The sequence below is a fragment of the Falco punctatus genome (genome assembly GCF_963210335.1).
Source record: "Falco punctatus genome assembly, chromosome: 14".
Lineage (NCBI taxonomy): Eukaryota > Metazoa > Chordata > Aves > Falconiformes > Falconidae > Falco > Falco punctatus.
In genome coordinates, this window is record NC_137594.1 from 1847504 (window position 1) to 1868412 (window position 20909).

General features: G+C 66.3%; 4 protein-coding genes across 13 annotated transcripts; 2 read left to right on the forward strand and 2 right to left on the reverse strand.

The window, feature by feature from the left end:
* Positions 1-171: 171 nt before the first annotated feature.
* On the forward strand, positions 172-3333 carry LOC308053512 (cadherin-1-like; the record flags this gene model as incomplete). Of its 2 annotated transcripts, XM_080364809.1 has the most annotated exons (8): positions 172-414; positions 497-652; positions 724-868; positions 945-1120; positions 1191-1280; positions 2552-2694; positions 2824-2959; positions 3158-3333. In XM_080364809.1, 8 exons carry the CDS (start codon positions 172-174, stop codon positions 3245-3247), a joined length of 1179 nt encoding a protein of 392 aa, XP_080220935.1. In that variant the 3' UTR covers positions 3248-3333. The 2 variants fall into 2 exon arrangements, with proteins under 2 accessions (XP_080220935.1, XP_080220936.1); XM_080364810.1 differs by lacking the exons at positions 172-414; positions 497-652; positions 724-868; positions 945-1120; positions 1191-1280 and adding an exon at positions 1289-1770.
* Positions 3315-11871, reverse strand: DRC4 (dynein regulatory complex subunit 4). Of its 2 annotated transcripts, none has more exons than XM_080364823.1 (11): positions 11731-11871; positions 11010-11174; positions 9345-9542; positions 8942-9148; positions 8486-8540; positions 7627-7832; positions 7178-7345; positions 6761-6847; positions 5531-5740; positions 4226-4291; positions 3315-3914 (listed from the first exon to the last, which is right to left on the reverse strand). In XM_080364823.1, the coding sequence occupies exons 1-11, from the start codon at positions 11731-11733 to the stop codon at positions 3765-3767; spliced, it is 1515 nt and encodes a 504-aa protein (XP_080220949.1). In that variant the 5' UTR covers positions 11734-11871; the 3' UTR covers positions 3315-3764. The 2 variants fall into 2 exon arrangements, with proteins under 2 accessions (XP_080220949.1, XP_080220950.1); XM_080364824.1 differs by lacking the exon at positions 11731-11871 and adding an exon at positions 11281-11679.
* A 264-nt stretch (positions 11872-12135) lies between these two features.
* On the forward strand, positions 12136-15701 carry DBNDD1 (dysbindin domain containing 1). 4 transcript variants are annotated; one of them, XM_080364835.1, is made up of 5 exons: positions 12178-12301; positions 13389-13505; positions 14434-14580; positions 14932-15072; positions 15151-15632. In XM_080364835.1, exons 2-5 carry the CDS (start codon positions 13457-13459, stop codon positions 15309-15311), a joined length of 498 nt encoding a protein of 165 aa, XP_080220961.1. In that variant the 5' UTR covers positions 12178-12301; positions 13389-13456; the 3' UTR covers positions 15312-15632. The 4 variants fall into 4 exon arrangements, with proteins under 4 accessions (XP_080220960.1, XP_080220958.1, XP_080220961.1 ...); XM_080364832.1 differs by having other exon boundaries at positions 12177-12301; positions 14932-15635; XM_080364833.1 differs by having other exon boundaries at positions 12201-12301; positions 13393-13505; positions 14932-15637.
* Positions 15702-16151: 450 nt separating this feature from the next.
* Positions 16152-20014, reverse strand: DEF8 (differentially expressed in FDCP 8 homolog). 5 transcript variants are annotated; one of them, XM_080364825.1, is made up of 12 exons: positions 19982-20012; positions 19691-19807; positions 19522-19604; positions 19104-19253; positions 18887-19028; positions 18640-18804; positions 17956-18083; positions 17537-17650; positions 17356-17436; positions 17124-17264; positions 16881-16922; positions 16157-16627 (listed from the first exon to the last, which is right to left on the reverse strand). In XM_080364825.1, the coding sequence occupies exons 2-12, from the start codon at positions 19794-19796 to the stop codon at positions 16340-16342; spliced, it is 1440 nt and encodes a 479-aa protein (XP_080220951.1). In that variant the 5' UTR covers positions 19797-19807; positions 19982-20012; the 3' UTR covers positions 16157-16339. The 5 variants fall into 5 exon arrangements, with proteins under 5 accessions (XP_080220952.1, XP_080220953.1, XP_080220951.1 ...); XM_080364829.1 differs by having other exon boundaries at positions 16382-16627; positions 16881-16990; positions 19982-20014; XM_080364826.1 differs by lacking the exon at positions 19982-20012 and having other exon boundaries at positions 16152-16627; positions 17124-17213; positions 19691-19923.
* Between the last annotated feature and the right edge of the window lie 895 nt (positions 20015-20909).

The window sequence follows — 20909 nt, forward strand, 5'->3', positions numbered from 1 at the left end:
CCGTGCTGGCACTGCTGGCTGGGCCCCCGCCTGCGCACTTGCCTCTCCTGGCAGGACTGGGCCAAGGTCACAGCCAACGTTCCCAGCTGGCACCCAGAGGAGCAGTCAGTGCAGCTGGAGCCATGTCACCCTGCACCTTCTCCCTCCTCCTCCTGCTGGTAGGACCATGCGATGGGGGCAGGGGGCTGCTGCACATCTGGGGGGGCGGGGGGGCAGGTGGACAGCCCCCCCAGCCCCTGGGCAGCGCTCTGCCCCCCTCCCCGCAGCCGCTCAGCCCCACTCACCATCCCACAGGACATGCTGGTCTTCCCTGAGCATGGCCATGGCCTCCAGCGGCAGAAGAGGGACTGGGTCATCCCCCCCATCAACTGCCCTGAGAACGAGCGGGGACCCTTCCCCAAGAAGCTGGTGCAGGTACAGGGGATCGGGGCGCAGGGCAGGGGGGGTCCCCAGAGCACTGGGACCCCCCTAACCCCCCCTTCTGCCGCGCTGCCAGATCAAATCCAACAAGGACAAGGAGACCACAGTTTTCTACAGCATCACGGGGCAGGGGGCAGACACCCCCCCCGTGGGCGTCTTCACCATTGAGCGGGAGACGGGGTGGCTGGAGGTGACGAAGCCGCTGGACCGGGAGGAGATCGATAAATACGTCGTGAGTGGGGGGCCGGGATGGGGAGGGGATGGTCCCTGGGGCCGCACATGGGCTGACGGTGCCCCTCGCAGCTCTTCTCCCACGCCGTGTCGGCCAACGGGCAGCCTGTGGAGGACCCCATGGAGATCATCATCACCGTCACAGACCAGAATGACAACCGGCCCATCTTCACCCAGGCAGTTTTCAATGGCACTGTGCTGGAGGGGGCTGAGCCAGGTGAGAGCGATGCCACTGAGCAGGAGGCATCGCCGGGGGCACAGGGGACATGTCACCGATAACTGCCTGCTGCTAGGCACCCATGTGCTGCAGGTGCTGGCCACGGACCAGGACGACATGGTGAACTCCAACAATGGTATTGTGTTCTACTCCATCCTGCGCCAGACGCCGGGCTGGCCCCAGCCCCACATGTTTGCCATCAACCCGAGCACCGGGGCAATCTTCGTGACTGCTGCAGGGCTAGTAGCACAGGTGAGCCCCAGGCCACCCCAAACCTGGCTCTCGCCCCCCTGCTGAGGGGTGACACAGCCACTCGCTGCAGATGGTCCCTGAATACACCCTGGAGGTCCAGGCGGCTGACATGGACGGGTACGGGCTGCAGGCCACTGCCACCGTCCTCATTAAAGTGCAGGTGAGGTGCTGAGACCACCCCCGTGCCCCCACGGCAGGTGAACAGCCAGGGGTCCACCACGGTGGAGCTGCTGCCGGTTCCTGGCAGCACCCATGTGGCCGTCTGCCGCAGCGCCAATGCGCTCCGGGCGCTTTCCAAGGAGGAAGGCGAGGCTGGGATGGCAGCTCTGCCGTGGCTCCTCCTGGCCCGGTGCCCCGACGTCCCACTGGGCTCCGGTCCACCAACCCCGGGGCCGCGGTGCTGCTGGAGCGTGGGTGCTGGTATGGCTCTGGGGCACACCTCCCAGGGGGAAGCCACCTGCGCTGGCTCGGCCCAGCCGGGGCGGAGTGCCCGGTGCTGCTGTGGCCTGTGCCGGGATAGCGGCATCCAGCCTCACCAGCTCCCTGGGGAGAGGCTGCGGCGCTGGGAAGGGTGGCCGGTGCAGGGGATGGCGTTTTGCACAGTGTCACCAGCTGTGGGCTCCTGGTCGGGCAGGACGGAGGGAAGCCAGGTAAGCAGCCGGGCACTGGTGCTCGCCGCCATGCCTCACCGGCATCCTCGCTTCAGCCAGCAGCCGAAGCCTGGAGCTGGCGTGCCGGGACGCAGCAAGAGCCAGCCCGGCTCCAGGGAGGGAGCCTGGCCCTGCCCAGCTGGCAGCAGTGCCGGAGCCGCAGGATGCAGCCCCTGCGTCGCGCTCCCACCCTGTCAAGCACAACCTGGGGGCTCCCAGAGGGGAAGGGGCCCGGCTGCCCCCGCCAGCGCTGCCCTTGGCCCCGCACCGCTGGCCCTAGGAGCTCTGGCGTGCTTGCAGGGTTAATGTCCACCCACACGGACAGGGACAGGGCTGTTCCCTGGGTGCAGGCCAGCTGCAGCCACCATGCCACGGCCCGCTGGGACGGACGGATGCGTGGGGGCCCGGTGCTGCCCCGGGCATGCAGCACCCCCCTGTGCTGGCGGCAACCTGGCAGGTGCCCACGCTGCAGGCAGCGGCAGTGCCCCGGGGGGAGCGGCAGCTGGGCTGTGGGCAGGGCCCTGGCACCGACGGAACTGAGCCCCATGACACAGGAAGGACACGTGTCCCTGCCCTGGGACACAGCAGGGTGCTGGGGACAGAGGGTTCTGCTGGGACAGCCCTGGCTGCAGGGAGGTGGTACACCAGTACCGTGAGCAAGGGTCCCTCTGGAGAGGGGCTGGGGGCTCGGCTGTGGCATGGGCAGCCGCGGCACAGAGGAGTGGGGAGGCAGGCAGCGCTGCCAGCACACATCCCAGCCTCGCTTACTCCTCTGCCCCAGGCTAAAGACGCCCCTGAGATGGCGAATGGCCCCCTGACCACCCACGTGCTGAACACGGCGACGGGGCTGCCGGCCGCGGGCCTGGCTATCCGGCTGTCCCAGCTGCAGGAGCCGGGGCAGCAGTGGACGGAACTGGTGCAGAGGTAGGAGAGCCGGCAGCAGCGCTACAGGCAGAGGAGGCTGGTGCCTGTTCCCTGGCGAGCCAGCTGCCAGGGGCGTCCCTCGGAGCTGGGGACGGCTGCGGTGGCAGGGCTTGCTCCTTCTGATTGCAGGTGGACAGATGCGGACGGGCGCTGCCTGCCCCTCCTGGCTGTGGGACAGGCCAAGGCCGGCACCTACAAGCTGCGCTTTGAGACGGCAGCGTACTGGCAGGGCCTGGGGCACGCCAGCTTCTACCCCTTTGTGGAGGTACGGAGCACGGGGAGCAGGTGGATGGGGCCCCAGGAGCCAGCTGCCACCACACTGGGACCGGAGCAGGGGTCCAGGTGCTGCAGCCAGGCTTTTGGGAGCTGCCGGCTCCACTCCGAGCATCCCCCAGAGCCCAGCTCTGGCTAGCTGAGCCTGCCGGAGGGAAATCGCAGCCTCTGCCTCCTCACTCTCCCCCAGGTTGTGTTCACCATCACCGACGCCTCCCAGAAGCTGCACATCCCACTGCTGATCAGCCCCTACTCCTACACAACGTACCGGGGCAGTTAGGGGAAAGGCACATCCTCCCCCCAGGGACGCAGGTCACCGGAGGCAGGAAACTATGCTACTGACACCATTAAAGGCTTCAAACAGCACCGCTTGTCTTAAAAGAAAAAAATCACCTTCCCGGAGGCAGTACACAAATGGCTTCTCAGCAGGGGGGGGGAGAGGAGGGGAGACCAAGGGGCAGCACAGCCAGGGAGGCCAGCTCAGGAGCCTGGGGGGAACCTACATGGGCCCCCTGCTCCACCCAGTCTGGTGTGTGGGATGCCAGGAGCCCCCCAGCTGTGCCGTGGTCCTGGGCCATGCTGGCATCACTTGGTCAGAGCCACCCCGGCTGGCGGCTGCCTGCAGCTGGCATCTCCCGCAGCAGGAGCAGGGGGCTGCTCTGGTGGAAACACCCCCCTTGGGGAGGGGAGAGAGGGTCCTCTGGGTCCTGCAGAAGGCTCGCTGGGGTCTGTCAGAGCACGAGGGGGCACGGCTCCACTCCCTGCGTGGCACAGTGGTCCCTCGGTGGGGGCTGGGGTCAGGTGGGCACAGCAACGAGTCCCGCAGGGCCCTGCCCCAGCACCTGCCCCGGCACGGGGTTCACCAGGGGCTTGAAGCCCAGGTTGTCCAGGGGGATGCCAAAGGCTGTCAGCTTTGCCTCAAACGTCTGCAGCATGTCATTGTGTGCCTGCAAGAGAAGTGCTCCCCAGTCAGCCCGAAGCCCAGCTCCAACCCAGCCCCTCCACGCCTGGGCAGGGGCTCCCTGCAGCCCCTTCACCGGGGCGGGTAGGGAACACCCAATGTGCCTGCCTTTGCAGGGGACACTGGCCTGGCTGGGGCCTGCCTGGCCCAGGGCACGAAGCAGCCTGGCCCAGGGCACGAAGCAGCTCAGCTGGGCTGCTCGAGTCCCCTTCCCTCCACTCTGTGCATGGCCTGGGGCAGCAGGTCCCATTTCCACCCCCCTAAGCCACAGCCATCGCCCCCAGCCCCTTTCCTTACCTTACAGGCTCGGGCCAGCTGGAACTGCAGGTCCTTGATGGTGGAGTTCTTGGAATTGAGCATGTCCTGCAAAGGGAGACGGTGCGTTAGGCAGCGGCTGCTCAGCCTCGGCAGCACGGTGGCCGTGGCACAGGCGGGAGCAGCGTGGCAGGGTGCACGGAGGAGCTGCTGTGTGGCTGCCGGGCTGGCACCAGGGCCCAGCTCATGCGGAGCAGCTCGCAGCACAGCCTGGCAGGCAGCCACCACCCTGCCCCCTTCGAGCTAACACTGCCAGGGACAGCCAGCCCCAGGCAGAGGCAAGGGATCTCCCTGACCAACGCTACAAGCGCCAGCACAGCCCTGCCATCATCGCCTGCCCCGCTGCACAGCAGGGGAGGCGATGGCAGCACCTGCTCCAGCAGCACCGCCTTGCCGTTGTGGCACCAGAGGAATTACAGAGAGGCTCCCCACAAAGACGCTGGAGGCAGCTGCGCAGAGGAATTCCTGGACCCCAGCAGCTGCAGGAGAGTTGGACACCGTGACGCCTTCCCAGGAATGTGTTTTCCTTCCTGCTGCTGTGACACCTGCTAGAGAAGTGCCACATCCGCTGCCCTGTCCTACAGGCCCCAAGCCTGGCCGCTGCTGCATGCACCCCCAGGGCACCCCGGCAAGAGGGTGCCCACAAGCTTCGTGCCACCTGCCACGGAGGGGACCTGGATGGGGACAGGCTGGTGCGGGATGGCACCAGGGTGGTGGCAAAGCCAAGCCCAGAACCCACGTCCCCTGTCTCAACCCAAGCCCAAGCAAGTGCTGCTTCTCCGGTTACGGCTGCGGCAGGCTCCAGGAATGTGGGTCTCTGCACTGAGGCTTTCTGCGTATGTATTTTTAGCGCAAGGCAGATGCTGCTGAGCCCCTGGGAACCCGGGTACGCCTTCCCTGCAGGCAGGGAGGCCAGGGGAGGTTCACCAGCTATGGCTGCCCCTGCACAGAGCACCCCGTGTTGCTGACAGACCCCTGCTCACAGCTGGCTGCTCCGCACCAGAGTGCCAGGGAGTGCTGCTCGGCCTGGGGCCATTCTCCTCGAAACAGGCCCCACCTGAGGGACAGATCAGTGCCAAACCCCGACACCCACACACTCTGCTCTCAAGGGAGAGCCGGAGTGCCCTGCAGCACTGCACATGGCCCCAGGAGCACCAGGAATGAGTGATGTGGCAGCCACAGCTATGTAGGACAGGGACTGGCACGCTCCAAGGTCTGTGACCAGCCCTGAGCAGCCCCTGCCCCCCAAGGTCAGCCTCCACTCAGCCCCACAGTGGCACATGGTACCTCCAGCTTGTGCGAGACCAAGGAGATTGCGCTCGGGTCGAGGTTGGAGGCTGCAAGGACCTCGCTGAGCTCCGCCTCCTTTTTCTCCAGGACGCTGAGGAGTCCTTTCAGCTTGCGCTCCAGGAGCAGGTTCTTGAACCCTGTTTTCTGCTGCACTTCGTTAATGGCTTTGGTGAACTTCTGGTAGAGCTCATCTCGCTCCGCCTGCACCTGCTCCCAAAGACAGCATGTCTTCACACCACCCCCAGGACCCCCGGGCTGGCGGCCACCCAGGGCTAGCATCAAACTGGTCCGGCAGCTCGGCCCTGCCTGCTCCAGCCAGCACCCAGCCGCTGCCTGCAGCACCTGCAGCCTGCAGGGCAGGCAGGTGTGGCAGCACAGCTTCCCTGCATGGCTGGCACCCCCTCAGCACCTGCACTTCTGCTTCCTCCTCCCTGCTGGACATGGGATGACCCCAGCAGCCAACAGGACGGGCCAGCGGGCCTGCTGGGCACTATTTCAGACCACAGAGAGGGTCCTGCAGCACACGGGGGTCTCTCCTCCTCGCAGCTGGCAGGAATCCCTGGCTCACAGCTAGTTAATGTGTCCTAATTAGGACACGATCTCTCCTCCAAAGCCTATTTCTGAATGCACTGAATATGTTGCTGCCTTAATGATGGATTGTTAACGAGGCCTCAGATCAATGTTCATATTCCTGGGGATTTCTACGAATTGCAAATGAGCTCCCTTCTGCCTCAGCAGACTTATCTGGGTTAGCCGGGGGGGCGCAGGGGGGAAAAGGCTGAGTCTGAGACAACTCAGTCTACAGGACTTATCTGGAGCTGCCCCGGCACAACAAGCTGGGGGGGGCAACCCTTCAACACTGGCAGAAGGAGGGAGCGAGCTGAGGCTGGTGGAGGGAGGGTTGGGGGTGGCCTGTGACAATCTTTCCCCATGGCTCTGCCCCCAAGCCGCTGCTGCGGCCAGTCCCTCGCAGCCCGGGAGGGAACTGCCAGAGCGTGCATGACTGCTTAGCAAAGTACAAGGCCAGGCCTGTCTGCTGACCGTGGGAGACGCCAAAGCTGTGAGAAGCTTTGTTGGAAGCAGCAGTTATCGCGCAGCTCTGGATTAGAGCTTCAGAAAGCCCTCGGCTAAGCGCAGACTCTCTGCTAAGCCCTCACACCCAGTCCTCTGTGGAGGGGACAGTTTGGAGAGGGAAGTGGGATGCCCAGCCCCACCTGCAGCTCTCACCTTAACAAACCTCTGCTCCAGTACTTCGTGTTCCCACCGAAGATCCTTCAGTTCCTTCTGGGTGACTTTCAGAAGGGCTTTTGTGTTCTGCAAATGGGAAGGGACAGTTAAAGAGCACGGGTTTCTCTGGGAGGTGGGGGGGAAGTGTTTTGGCAAGGGAGGAGAGTGATCAGCAGAGATGTGGGTAAGAAAAAACAAGCACCACCCAACACCAACTCCCTTCCCTCTGTGCAGCAGGGGCTACTCCAGTTTCTTGCTGCCAGAGTCCCGGGAGTCCCACCTGAGATCTTACAGACAGCCAGCTGGGTGGAGAGGGACTTGAAGGACTTTGCTCAGGCATCTGGCCAAGCCAAGCGGCAGAGGTCACTGCTGAGCGACTCCCTCCAGGGAAGAGCCAGGACAAGGCTGGCCACTCACCATCAGGGCTGCCTTGTCCTTGTCATAGTGGGCCAACTTCTTCTGCAGCTCAGACACCTGTTCCTGGGCCTGCTGTAGGGACTCCTTCTGCTCGTTGTTCTGGAGCAGCATGTTTGTATTCTCCTTTGCCAAGTGATTCTCTCTCTTCTTCACCTCCTCCATCTGCTCCTGTTCTTGGGAACACGAGTGCCAACTCCTGGGGGCTGCCCTGCCTCTCAGAGCTTCCCACACTGTCAGGATACCCTCCCGCTGCTGGCCCAGCAAGACCCATCTCCCTGTGCTCTAGAACTACACTCATGTAAGAGTGTAAAACCCTTAAGAGACCGGCTGCACCTACATCACCACTGGGAACTGGCCAGATCTGGGTGAAATCCTCAGAGGCACAGTCCCGTGGTGGAAGGGTGACATGTTGCAGGCCACGCAGGCCGCAGCAGAGGGGCAGACAGTACCTGCAGCAAGCTGATGAAGGCCAGGTTTTTGGTGGTGGTATCACTGTAGTAGTTCTTGATGTCACTGAAGGCTTTCTCATGGTTCCTCATCAGCTCGCTGATGTGGTTGTTCTTCCTCTCCTCCATGTTGTGGATCTCAGTTTTCCTCTGCAATTCAAGCTCATCCCGCAGCATTTGCATCTTCTTGGTGTACTTGGCCTCAATCTCTAGGGGAGCGCACAGGGGGCCGAGTGAGGACCTCCTGGAGACCCCACGTGATGCACTCCAGGTCTGTTAGCCAGCACCAGCCTGGTGCATGCCACTGTGGCATTACTTGAGGACAAGATGCTGATTAGCAGCGTCACCGCAGCTGCCACCAGCGTGTGGAACAGTTATGCTGGGACCATGGTAAGCAGAGCCCAGAAATAGCATCCTTGGAAAGAGGGCATGGAAAAGCTCCAAGTCAGTCCATGTGAACCTGAAACGTCCTCCAAGGAGGACGTTGGAGCGAGGACTCTGCAAGGGCTCCTCCAGCCACCCCACTCCACAGGCTTGAGAAGTACTACCAGGCAGCTGCCTGCAGTGGTACAGTGTGGCAGCAGTGACAGGCACCCTGCCTGCACCCCTCAGCCCGCACCACGGGCACATGCCCTCGTTCCATTCACACGATGCTGTGGTCCAGCAGCCCCAGAGCACAGAGGAGCAAGAATTGGGGTAAAACTGGCCAGAACAGGGGGAAAAAACAGCCAGAACTAGGGAAAAAACATCCTCCTTTCTTAAGGCTCTGCTAGGGAGACCAGCAGCGCAGCAGAGCTCAGGGGAGCCTTCCCCTGCGCACTGACAAAGGGAGCTCACGAAGAGCCTATATGCACATCCTGACCTTTCACTTGTCCCTCAAAGTTGTTGCACAGCCGGGTGATCTCCTCCTTTTGTTTCTGTTAGGGAGAAACTATGCATAAGAGGCAGACAACCAAATCCTGAGTCAGCCACATCCCAAGGGATTCTCTCCTGCTCCCTGGGAAAGTCTCCTGCCATGCCACCATTCCCACATTATCCAAGCGAAAGAAAGCTTGTAGGTTCTCCAGTTACTCTCACAGCTCCCTGCTGCAGGAGAGGAGTTTCACAGGAGCTGCCCAGGAATGCTTTCTCCCCATTTCTGCACTGACTTTCTAGTGCATCGGTTACCAGGGCTTGCAGGGAACCCCACCCCACGGAGAGAGCCAGGGAGGCAGGCTCATGCTCACAAGCTGGGGCTGCGGGGGCTCAGCCTGAGGCCCCACCACCTCCCTCTATGGCAGAGGCACCTCACACAGCTCTGGCCCAGCCCAGGACGTACCAGACACAGGTTTTTCACCACCGCCTCATGTGCCCGCTCCTGCTCCTTCAGCTCCACTCTCAAGGAGCCCATGCCTTTCCGCAGCTCTATTTCCTGGGCCCAGTAATCATTCTGGGCCTGCTTCATGGACAGAGTGCGCTCCACCTTCACCTCGGTGAGGTTTTCCTGGTGTTCGTACAACAAATGCTTCACCTTCTGCTTGTAAACCTAAAGACGAGCCATGGATCAGGTGAGGGGCTTCAGCAGGAGACACCCGGAGCTGGAATACTGGCCCAGATGCTCCTGGCTTGCATCCCACCCAGCTCCTCCTCCTCTTCCTCTTTCCCTCTCCTCTTTAGAGCTGCCTGAGGCTCACCAGGAGCTTGGGGCACTCACAACACCTCCGAGCTTTCTCCCCTCCCACCTTGATCTCCACTTGATGCCGCTCCTCTGCCTCCTCCATTTCCCGGTCCTTGTTCCGCAGCTCTGCTCGCTTCTCCTCCAGCTGCCGGCGGGTGATCTCCCAGAAGGTGTGAATCTTGTCACGCTCTAGCTGGTAATAGTTGCGCTCTTCCCGTTCCCGGTCCAGCTCCTCCCGGAGGCGCGCAACATGCTTCTGCAGCTGCAAAGCCAAGAGAAAAGGAGGGAAAGGGACAAGGAGACCTTGGACAGCTGCTTTTTCAAGACACCCGTGGCAAGCCATGTCACAAACTTGGCAGGACACAGTGGCTGTTACTGGGAGAAGCACAGGAGAGAAGGGGAGGAGCCCTAACACCCTGGGCCTGACAGAACCCATCAGCCTCTAGAAAAGGAGTAACAAAACTTTATCCTACTGTAAGTAGCCTGGGCTCTCATATTCTGTCTCGCAGTGTCTGCTAACACCATTCTCAGGTGCCTAAATACTACTGCAGCATAGAATCATTTAAGTTGGAAAAGACCTTTAAGATCATAGAGTCCAACCATTAACATAATGCCACCAAGCCCACCACTAAACTATGTCCCTAAGCACCACATCTACACACCTTTTAAAGCCCTCATTTAAAATGACTCCACCATTTGCCTGGGCAGCCTGTTCTAGTGCTGGACAACCCTTTTGGTGAAGAAACTTTCCCTAATATTCAATCTAAACCTGCCCTGGCGCAACTTGAGGCTGTTTCCTCTTGTCCTATTGCTTGTCACTTGGGAGAAGAGACCAAGGTGGGACAACTTCCTTTCAGGTAGTTGAGTTGTAGACAGTGATAAGGTCTCCCCTCAGTCTCCTCTTCTCCAGGCTAAACAACGCCAGTTGCCTCAGCCGCTTCTCAGAGGACTTGCGCTCCAGACCCTTGACCAGCTTCGTTGCCCTTCTCTGGATGCATGTCAGTACTTTTATGTCCCCCTTGCAGTGAGGGAACCAAAACTGAACACAGGATTGGAGGGAAAGCCTCACCAGTGCCGAGCACAGGGGGACAACCGCTGCCCTAGTCCTGCTGGTCACACTGTTTCTGGTACTGGCCAGCGTGCTACTGGCCTTCTTGGCCACCTGGGCACACTGCTTGCACTGAGATGTGCAAGATCTTATCCTAGGAGCGAGGTCCCCAGGCCACAGCCATGTCCTCCTCTGTTTGTAGGACAACCAGCAAAACAAGCTGGATTTGGAGCAACCAAGGGGCAGCAGCTGCACCTTCCACCTCTGCCTGCCCTCCCCAAGCCTATGGGAGCCTCCTGCCTCAGCAGCAATGTCACTGAGAGCACAACAGGCTGTAATCACAGAACTCCAGGCTAAGCCCATCACCGGGCTGAGCTGGGTGCTGGGGTTATGGAGTCAGGGAGAAAGCAGTGAGGGCACAAGGCTGCAGAGCAGTGTGCCCCGGACCAGCACAAGGGAGGGTAGGATGAGATGGCTGCTCCTTCCAGGGACAGCGAGAAGCCCCACACACAGCCCAGACAGGTGTCAGGCTGCAAACTGAACCCTGACTGCTTGTCTTTGTCACCCTCTTCCACCTGTTGTCGCCAGAGCCAGGCATCGAGCAGGGGTCCCAAGCACTGTTCTTGCAAGCAGCAACACCCTCATACCCGGGGGTGGTCTGGGAGATGGGGGATCTCTCACCTGCTCCTTGCTCATCTCCGCTGGGGACAAGCCATCCACCACTGCTGGAGCTTTGCTCCCTTTCACTTTGTTTTCTGCCTTCTTTTCTGTCTTCTTTTCTGCCTTCTTTTCTGCCTTCTTTCCTGCCTTCTTTTCTGCCTTCTTTTCTGCCTTCTTTTTAGGTGCCTAAGGAAAGAAAGCAAAATGCACATGGTGCGTGCATGTGGCTCTGGTGCCAGTAGGAAGCTGTGCTGCTCAGCGCCCCTGCACCACCCCAGGCCACAAAGCATACCTGCTCTCACGGCAGAGGCAGGATAAGAAGAGTGACGGTCCCTGGAGAGGAGCCTCCGAGACCCCCCAGGACACCGGTAGCTCATGCTCTGCCGCTGCCAGCTCAGCTCTGCAGTGAACCCCTAGGCACACCTACCCAAACAGATGCCTCACGAGTGTCACCGCAGTGCTGTGCATGGTGCCAAGGGGCTCCCTCCCTTCCTCAAGCACGGGCTGGGCCCCCCCAGCCCTGGGGGCTCCCTCCCCAAGAGCGAGGCAGGCCAAACTGCCTCCCCTCCCAGCCCTCCGGGCTCCCTCCCCAACAGCAGGCCAGGTCGCCCCCCAACCCTCCGGGCTCCCTCCCCATGAGGGGGCCAGGCCCCTCTGCCTGCCCTCCCGGCCCCAGGCAGGGGCAGGGGCAGGCTCCCCCGGGCTCCCTTTTCCCGAGCTCCCGGCCCGACCCCGCTCTCACCATGGCGGCTGCCGCTGACGCCGCGGTCTCCAGGCAACGGGCGGATAAATCTCGCGAGAGGCGCGCAGGGGTCGACCACGCCCCCTAGCAACGCGAAGCCCCGCCTTAGCAACGGCGGCGGGGCCGGCTCCGGCCCGGGGCGGGGGGGCAACCGGAGCCCCGCCGTGCCCGGCCCCGCCGCTCCGCAGCCCGGGCTGCCCGCCCGCCGCGCCCCGGCCCCTGGCCCCGCAGCTGCGGTCCCCCAGTGCCCCGCCCCCCCCTCCGCGGCCCAGACCCCGCCGCACGCCCGGGCCCCCGTCGCACTCCCGGTTCTGCGTGGTGCCCCCCCTCAGGGCAGCTCTGTCCCCGCCCCCGGCCAGCCACCCCCCGTGTCCCCTCCCCTTGCCGGACCCGCGGTGCCGCCGGTCCCCCAGGGCAGGGTGGTCCTGTGCCCCCCCCCGACCCGCCTCCAGCCCCGCCCCCGCCGCGGCGGGCAGGACCGTGCGGGCTGCGGGCTGGCACCGGGCCCGCCCCGCCCAGCACCGGCCCCGGCCCCGGCCCATGGAGGCTCCGGGAGCGGCCGGCACCGCAGGTGAGGGCGGGGAGGGGGGGCCGGGCCGAGGGCGGGGGGGCCGAGGGGGCAGGACCGGAGCGCCCAGCACCGTGGCCACGGACCGGGCGGGAGCCCGCAGCGGGCGGAACCGGGCCGGACCCCGTGGGGCGCGGAGGGGCCGGGGGCACAGCGGGATGTAGGGCGGGGGGGTGCGATGGGGTGTGCGTGCAATGGGGGTGTGTGCGCAATGGGGGTGTGTGCAACCGTGTGTGTGTGCAGAGGGGGGGTGCAACCGGGGGGTGTGTGTCCAATGGGGAGGTGCAACCCCGGGGGGTGCAGTCGGGGATGTGTGCGACTGGGGGCTGCTACCGGGGGTGTGTGGAATAGGGGAGTTCAACGGGGGCTGCAACCAGGGTGTGCAGCTGGGGTGTGTGCAACCGGGGAGTGCGATGGGGGTGTGTGCAACAGCGGGGTACAACCGGAGGTGTGTGTGCAACCGGGGGGCGCAACCGGGGGAATGCGACACGGTGTGTGGAATGGGGGGTGTAATGGGGGGATGCAGCTGGGGCTGCAAAGGGTATTGGGGAGGGAGGGGTGGCAGCGGATGTGGGAGTGCAGTGGGGAGCCAGCCCAGGGTACGGGGTGCCGCTGGTGGGGCAGGCAGAGGCAGGGGGGTGCCGGGGCAGACCCCCCCCCGTGCAGGTGTGCCAGTGCTGGTGGAGCAGTGCGGCAGGCTGGGGCACTCAGGGATGGGGTGGTGGCTGTCCCAGTGGAGCTGGGGGGGCCCTGCTACTGGGAGGGGACTGCAGCGGGGGGCTGCAGCAGCGGGCTGCAGTGGGGTCCTGCCTGGTGACACAGGTGGTGCCAGGGCTCCCATGCACACCCATCCCTCCTGTGTGTGCCTGCACACAGCTGTGCCATGACCCCTGTCACGGTGTCAGCCCTGGCAGTGCCCTCCTGGGCCACCGCTTCGGGGGGACAGTGCCACTGGGCCAGGCAGTGGCAGGAGTGTGGCCGGTGGTGGTGGGGTGGCCGGGGCCAGTTGCTGCCTGGCTCTGCGGTTTGACGTGAGTCAGCAGAGCGGCGTGCGGGAGGGAGCCCTGATGCTGGTCCCGCTCCCCGCCAGGCAGCCGGTGAGCCCAGGCCGGAGCGGGGCAGTGTGGCTGGCGGCGTGGCTGGCGGCACGGTGTGACCATGCAGGCCGAGGCCAGAGGGGATTTCTGCGGCAGGGACCAGCACCCTGGTGCGTGGGGGCTCGGGGGCAGAGGGGGGCAAGGAGGCTGCTGGTGGGCAGGGGAGGACACACTTTGGGTAGTGACACCACCACGTCACCGGCTCCACTGGAGCCGAGCACAGTGGCAATGTGTGGGGTGGGACAGCAGGAGAGGGCAGCCCCCGTGTGCCCTCCCCCCAAACCCCGGGGAGCTCTTCCCAGCAGCACAGCGGGTGGGAACCCCATTTCCCAGCCGCAGGGAAGGTGCCAGCAGCATGGGGTGCCTGGTCCCACCTTGCGGGGTCAGGAGGCAGCAAAGCCGGTGCTGGGCCAGGGTGTGGGTGTCCCTGCAGCTCCGTGTGCCAGGAGGAGGAACTAAACTGTTCCTTGTAATGCCCCTTTCCCTATCCCAGCTCCTTTGGGTCGGGGGAATTTCTGTCCTCTGCCCCACCGGCACCACGGGGAAGGAGATGCCCAGCCCACGCTGAGCCCAACCCGGTACCATCTCACGCTGCAGCACGGTGATGGCGTGGCCCGTGGTGCTGGGGCACAGCTGGGTCAATCCTGCTTCAGCACCAACCTCCGGTGGGCCGGGGACCAGGTGCTGCTGCTCCCTCAGCATCCTCAGCACCCGCTTGCCCCTGAGGGGTGCCCAGGCACGGCTGTGCCACCACCATGGCTGCCTTGGCCCCGTTGGCTCTTGCGGGGAGACAAACAGTCCCTTGTCTGGGCTCCGGCACAGGCCATGCTTTTGTCTCACCGACACAAAAGGCTTGTGCGGGGCAGGGTCGCAGGATGCCAGCTGCCAGCATGGGGCCCCGGGCAGCTCTACCCATCCCCCTGGGCCCTTCTGGGGGTCCCACTGACCCTGTCCCTCCCTGCCAGGACACCCCATGAGGGGCTGGCAGGGCTCCAGGAGGGAGTGCCATCACTGACATGGCAAATGTGGGTATGGCAGAGCTTGGCAAGGAGACCCTGGCCACAGAGCACCCGGTGGGGACCCCCACTCACGGGCCAGCACCAGAGACCCCTGGAGCCCCCGCAGAGGAGCAGGGTGGCATCCCCATCCCCAGCACCAGCCTGCTGCAGGTCACCGAGCGCAGACGTGAGTGTGGCCCTGTGTGGGCATCCCCTGCCTGTCCCTGGGGCCTCTGCGGTCCCCTACCTGTCCCCAGGGTCTCTGCCAGCCTCTGCAGACCCCTGCCTGTCCTTAGCATCCCCTGCCTGTCCTAAGGGTCCCCTGCCTGCCCTGAGCATCCCCTGCTTGTCCCTGGGGTCCCTGCCTGTCCCCAGCATCCCCTGCCTGTCCCTGAGCTCCCCTGCCAGCCATTACCCCTGCCAAGCCCCTCTTTCTCCCACCGGCTGCCTGGGTCCCCAAGCATCAGCCCCTCAGCCCGTCCCCAGGGTGCCCCACCGGGCAGTGGCCGGGTGCCCGAGCGTGGCCGGCTGCCCACAGAGCCCCTGAGCAGCGTCTCCTCGCTGGAGGTGCACTTCGACCTGCTGGACCTGACGGAGCTGACCGACGTGTCGGACCAAGAGCTGGCTGAGGTCTTTGCCGACTCAGACGAGGAGAACGTGGCCGGAGAACTGCCCGGCGGTGAGCGAGTGGGGCCAGCCGCAGCCTGTCCGTCCCGGCCCGTCCATCCGTCCATCCCTGAGCCGTCTGTCCCTGCAGGGCTGCAGCTGCAGGCCGTGCCGCGGGCCGGGTACCTGCGCTCGCCCTCCTGGACCCGCGCCCGGGAGCAGGGCCGGGAGAAGAAGCACCTCAGTGACCCGGAGCTGCCACCAGGACCCCCGGACGCCTGCCTGCCTGCCGAGCGGCCGCGGGAGCCCTAAGGGCTGCCCCGGCACCGGGGCACGGACGCCGGGGACACACCGGGGCACGGACGCCGGGGACACACCGGGGCCGGTGGCTCCGCCCCGAGCGCGGCTGGGGCCCGTCCCCGCCGCTCTGCCTGCAGGGGCGGGGCACAGGACTGGCGTGGCGGGGCACCGCGGCCCGGCCCCGGGCAGAGGCGGCCGCCAGCCGGCGGGGGTGGCCCGGGGCCGGGCACAGCCGGTAACCCGGCGTGCCCGCTGTTCTGCGGGTGGCAGGGAAGGGGCAAGCGGCGTCCCCGCCGCGGGGAGCCGGCGCAGCGCGGGGCCGGGGCCGCCCAGCGCGGCCGGTGCCCGCCTGGGCCTCATGTAGCAGCGCTGTGTTCCGGTAAAACCGACCGACCACCACCGCCGTGCCTCTGCCCGTCTCCGTCGCCGCAAAGGGGGGTGGGGCAGAGGGCACCGGGAGGTGGACCCGGCGGCTCCCCGCCGCGCCGCACGCTGATAACGTCACATAACGCGACGCGCCCCGCAGCGGCCTGCAGGGCGGCACCGGGGCCCGCCCGCACACCCGGGGCCGGGGGGGCTCAGCCCAGGGTCTGCCCCGGTGCTTCCTTCCCGCCCTGCGGAGCCCCGGCCCCGGCGGGTAGACCCCGGCCCGCCGCTCCCGAGCGATGGCTCGGCCTCTCCCAGCCCCGCTGCCTCTGGCTCCGGTACCGCACACGCCCGCCGGCCCCGGTGCGCCCCCGGCCCCGATGCCGCCGCCGAGCCAAAGCAGGTAGACGAGTGCTGGGTTGCGCAAAGAGGCCTCGTTAATGCTACAGGAAAGACGGAGGGGCCGCGGCCCCGCCCCGCCGGCCCAGCCCCGGCCCCAGGGGGCTCGGTCCCGGCCCCGGCCAGGGGGCCGGAACCGGGTGTTTCCCCCCCGCAGTCACCAGCGTTATCCCGGTAGTGTCTTTTTGGAGCTGGCGGGGGGCCCTGCCCCCCCGTGCTGCCCGGCCCGGGCCTAGGGCAGCCCGTAGAGCCTGGGGTGGTCCCCACTATGTCGGTTAACCGGGACCTGGCACCTCCCGCGGGGCTGGGGACCGGCAGCGGCCCCCCCCACCGCAGGGTCCAGGCCCACGCAGCGCTGCTGACCCCACGGGCAGGTGGTCCCAGCTGCCTCGCAGAGCCACCCCAGCCCCACACAGCCGTGGGGCAGCTGTGGGGCAGCTGTGGGGCCAGAGGCCCCCCCTCAGGGCTCTGCCTCTGTGCCAGGGTCCTGGAAGAGGGACCGCTTGCGCAGGCTCAGCCGGGCACACTTGGGGCAGGTGGTGGAGTTGTCGTAGTAGCAGTCCCTGCAGGGAGGGGACAGTGCCGGGTCGCTGGATCACTCCGCTGTCAGGTCACCCACCCACTGCCCCTTCACCCCCCCCCCACCCCTCCCCCCGGTCATCCCACCACCCAGCCACCCACCCACCACCAGGCCACCCTGGGTCACCCACTGCCGGGTCACCCACTGCCCTGGCTCCAGTGCCACCCACGTGCCCCCTGCCCACTGCCACATCACCGGGCCAGGGGGAAGCGGCTGCCTCCAGTGGGTGCCAGTACCGGTGGAAGACGGCGGAGCAGTCGGTGCAGACGGAGGTGTGGCTGTCGAAGGGGAAGAGCACGTCGCCCTCCTTGCAGAGCTCGCAGACAAAGCCCTTTGCCTGGCAGCGCTGCGGTGGGAGCGGGCAGAGGGTCCCAAAGGTGCTCAGCGGGGACCCCGCCACCTCCACCGCCGCGTGGTGCTGGCCCCACGGGAGCCACGCCGTGGGTCACGGCTGAGTCTGCCCCCCGGTGCCGGCTCACCTCGCAGTCCAGCTTGATGTGCTTGGCAAAGAGCGTGTGGATCTCTGTCAGGGAGCAGCTCAGGCGCCCGGCCTCGATGTCGATCAGGTCCTGCAGCGAGTACATCTCATCGTTCTCCACAAAGTGCTGCCGGTCCTGCAGCTGCAGGCGGACAGCCTGTCACCATCAGGCCTGTCCCAGGTCCCCCCACCATCCCAGGGTCTTCCCAGTTTGGCCGCCCACGCGGCCTGACCTGCAGCAGCAGCCGCGCCTCCATCGCCTCCTTGCAGGTGATGAAGTAGGGCTTCATGAGCAGGATGTCCTGGCGCAGCTTCTGCAGGGAAACGGGACAGGAACGGGGATGGGAATGGGGACAGGAATGGGACCAAGCCAGGGAAAAGGGCGGTGGCAGGGGCAGACCCTGCTGCACTCACCCGGATCTCCACCAGCTCCTCCACGTAGTTGAAGAGCAGCGGGTTGATCTCCCGTAGCTTCAGCACCGGCCGCGACACCATCAGCGCCAGGTACCGCATGCTGCAGCGTGACACCTGCCCACCCGCGGTTGGGGCCACCATCACCCCGCTGGCACCCAGCTGTCCCCACCATCACGATCCTGGGGAGCCTCGGCACCACTGCCCAGGGACCCCATCACCAGGGACACAGCCCCCAGGGACCCCCATTATCAGCAACACAGCCCCCCAAGTGACTCCTACCCAGGGACACGGCCCCCAGGAACCCCCATGACCAGGGACACAGCCCCCCAAGTGACTCCTACCCAGGGACACAGCCCCCAGGGACCCCCATGACCAGGGTCATGGTCCCTCCAGTGCCCCTGAGCCCCCACCACAGGCACCTTGCGTGGCTCGAAGTCCCAGTTGTGGATGGCACGGGCGGGCACGACGGCCAGATCGTTCCAGTGGCAGCTGCTGCAGTAGTAGAGGCCGGTGTAGTCGCACTGCCGGGCCTCGCTGGGCACCCCCCCTGCAGCGGCACATACGCCGGCACACATGTTGGCACATGTACCAGCACCGCACCCTGCCCGCCCCATGCCATGCAGCCCCGTGGGACACACAGCAGCAGCCGGGAACACAGCAGGACCCCAATGTCCCCTTCCCATGTGCCATGGAGCCCTTCAGCTCCCAGCCCCACACAGCGCCCCAGCCTTCAGTTCCCCCAGCCCCATGCAGCCCCCAGAGAAGCCCAGCCCCCCACATTCACAGCCCCCAGCCCCAGACAGCCCTAGCCCCCAGGCCCCCAGAGCCCCCAGCCCCACACATCCCCCAGTTCCCGGCCCCCCACCGTCCCCAAAGGAGCCCAGCCCTACACATCCACAGCCCCCAACCCCAGGCAGCCCTAGCCCCCAGGCCCCCAGAGCCCCCAACCCCACACATTCCCCAGTTCCCAGCCCCCCACAGTCACCAACGGAGCCCAGCCCCACACATTCTCCTGCCCCCAACCCCCCAGAGCTCCCCAGGGGCGCCTAGCCCCACAGCCCCAAGCAGTTCCCCAGCCCCCCGCCGTGGTGGCGCAGCCTCACGGAGGGAGACGGGGGCACGGCACTCGGCACAGCGGTAGTCCTGGCTGTCCAGCCCGCTCTCGGGGCAGATGCTGAGCTGGTACTCAGCCTGATGGCTGACCTTGGCCCGCACACAGGGCTTGCTCACCAGCGGCAGGCACTTGCTGTGGCACCGGTAGTAGCAGCCTGGGGGCGCCGGACAGACAGACGGGCAGCCGTCAGCAGGGGGATGGGGATGTGGGGCTGGGGGGGGGTGTCCCGGCCCCACCTGTGCAGGTGTACCAGGTCTGGATGAGGCCCCAGATGATGGTGCTGCACTTGTCACACATCTGCTTCACACTCTTGCTCTTCTCCTTGTAGAAGCGATGCTCCAGGACCACCCGGATGTTGGGCTCATCCTCGCTGGGGTCCTGCGGAGGGGGGCGGGTGTGAGAGCTGCGCCCTCCCCAGCCCCACAGAGCCCCCCGGCCTGGTGCCGGCCCCACCTTCAGCTCCTGCAGCTTGAGGCGGAGGTGGATGAGCCGCACCACAGCGTCCTTCTGGCGCTCAGAGTGCTCGGGCAGCGCCAGGATGGCCCGCTTGCACTCCTCGATGGCCTGCCGCAGCTGCTGTACGTCCGGCGCCAGGATCAGGCCCTGCGGCAGCGGCGGGGGGCGGGTGGGTCGGTGGCCCTCCACTCCACACACCCCTCCCCAGCCCCACACACCCCCCTCCCCACTCTATACAGCCCCTCTCCAGCCCCACACGCCTCTCTCCCCACCCTATACACCCCCCCTCCAGCCCCACACGCCCCCTCTCCAGGCCAGACAACCCCTCCCCACCTCCCCCTCCCCAGCCCACACACGCCCCTTCCCAAGACCCGCACGCCCGCTCCCCGCCCCGCCCGCCCCCAGCCCCACTCACCACGGGCCGGGAGAAGTGGTCCTCGGCCAGGCCCAGGTCCAGGGCACCCTCGGGGTCCCCGGGGCACGGCTCCGTCTGCCGGGCTGCAACGGGCCGAGGGCGGGGGGGCTGGGACCGCCGCCCGCCCCCGCCGTGGGGCAGGTAGAGGGTGGGGGGGGTCAGCACCCACCTGGGGCGGGGGCCCCCCCGTCGGGCCGCTCCTGCTGCTCGGGGGCCTTGTTGAAGGGGTTGAGGTGGGCCTGGCGAAAGCGGGCCAGCCGCTCGTCGTACGCCATCGCCGCCTGCCCTGCGGGACGCGGGGCACCGCCTCAGCCGGCCGCGGGCACGCGTGGGCCGGCCCGTGCCCCCGCCCCCCCGCCCGCCTCTGCCCACGGCCCCCCCATTCCGGCCCCGCTGCAGCCCCCCGCGGGGTCCCGGCCCCCCCCGCGCGGGCCCTGGGCCGGCAGCGCCCCCCCCTCACCGCCCGCCGCGCGCCGCCGCCAGCCCCGCCCCTCCGCGACCCGCCCCCGCCAGCCCCGCCCCGCCGCGCTGCCGCCCCCTGCCGGCCGGAGGAGCGCAGTGCGCAGCGCCCGGGCGGGGCCGCGCCGCGGGTGGGGCGGGGGGACACCGGCGGCGGGGCCGCGGGGACCGGACCCGCCTGCACGGCCCCCCGGCTCCTCCTACCCCCTGCCCCCTGCTCCCTGCTCCCCGCCCCAGAGACCCCCGCCCCACGGCTCCCGGTCCCCAGGGCCCCCCGCCCCACAGTCCTTTGTCCCTGTAGCCCCCCGCCCCACAGTCCTTTGTCCTTATAGCCCCCAGCCCCATCCCTATAGCACCCTGGCCACAGAGCCCCCAGAGCCATAATCGCCATCCCTATAGCGCTGGCTGCAGAGCACCCAGCCCCACAGTCCTTTGTCCCTATAGCCCCCAGCCCCACAGTCCCCATCCCTATAGCACCCTGGCCACAGAGCCCCCAGCCCTTTGTTCCTATAACCCCTCGCCCCATAGTCCCCATCCCTATAGCCCCCAACCCCATAGTCCCCATCCCAATGGTGCCTTGGCCCCAGAGCTCCCAGCCCCTCCTCTCTCCCCCCGGGAGGGAGCGGCAGCCCAGCCTAGCTCTTGCCCCGCCCCCCCCCCGGGGCTCAGTGCCCAGGCTGGAGCTGGGGGCCCCTGAAGTCAGACCCATGCTCAGCCCTCGGGGGGCACCTCGGGGTCTGGGCCCCACCTCAGGTGGGGGTGACAAAGGGCCAGCACTGCCCTGGCATGGGGAAGGGGACAGCCCCTGCCCCAAGGTGGAGGCGGTTGACAGTGGGGACAAAGGCACAGGCACCACACCCAGGGAAGGTGACACCTACACCCCAGGGCACTGGGTCTGTGGGGCACACAGTGGGTCCCCAACCGCCCCC

Bases quoted from the DNA above. Each gene is read 5' to 3' on its own strand.
- DBNDD1 (XM_080364832.1), top strand. From the start codon at position 13,457: ATGCAGGCCGAGGCCAGAGGGGATTTCTGCGGCAGGGACCAGCACCCT. The intron at 13,506-14,433 runs GTGCGTGGGGGC...TGGGTATGGCAG, and splicing joins CGGCAGGGACCAGCACCCTG to AGCTTGGCAAGGAGACCCTG. The intron at 14,581-14,931 runs GTGAGTGTGGCC...GGCTGCCCACAG, and splicing joins GCAGGTCACCGAGCGCAGAC to AGCCCCTGAGCAGCGTCTCC.
- DRC4 (XM_080364823.1), bottom strand. The intron at 9,543-11,009 runs GTGAGAGATCCC...TTGGCTTTGCAG, and splicing joins CGGAGATGAGCAAGGAGCAG to CTGCAGAAGCATGTTGCGCG. The intron at 9,149-9,344 runs GTGGGAGGGGAG...GCTCGTCTTTAG, and splicing joins GGCATCAAGTGGAGATCAAG to GTTTACAAGCAGAAGGTGAA.
- DEF8 (XM_080364825.1), bottom strand. From the start codon at position 19,796: ATGGCGTACGACGAGCGGCTGGCCCGCTTTCGCCAGGCCCACCTCAAC. The intron at 19,605-19,690 runs GTGGGTGCTGAC...GGCCCGTTGCAG, and splicing joins CGGGGGGGCCCCCGCCCCAG to CCCGGCAGACGGAGCCGTGC. The intron at 18,084-18,639 runs GTGAGGCTGCGC...GTGCCGCTGCAG, and splicing joins CCGTGCCCCCGTCTCCCTCC to GGGGGGTGCCCAGCGAGGCC.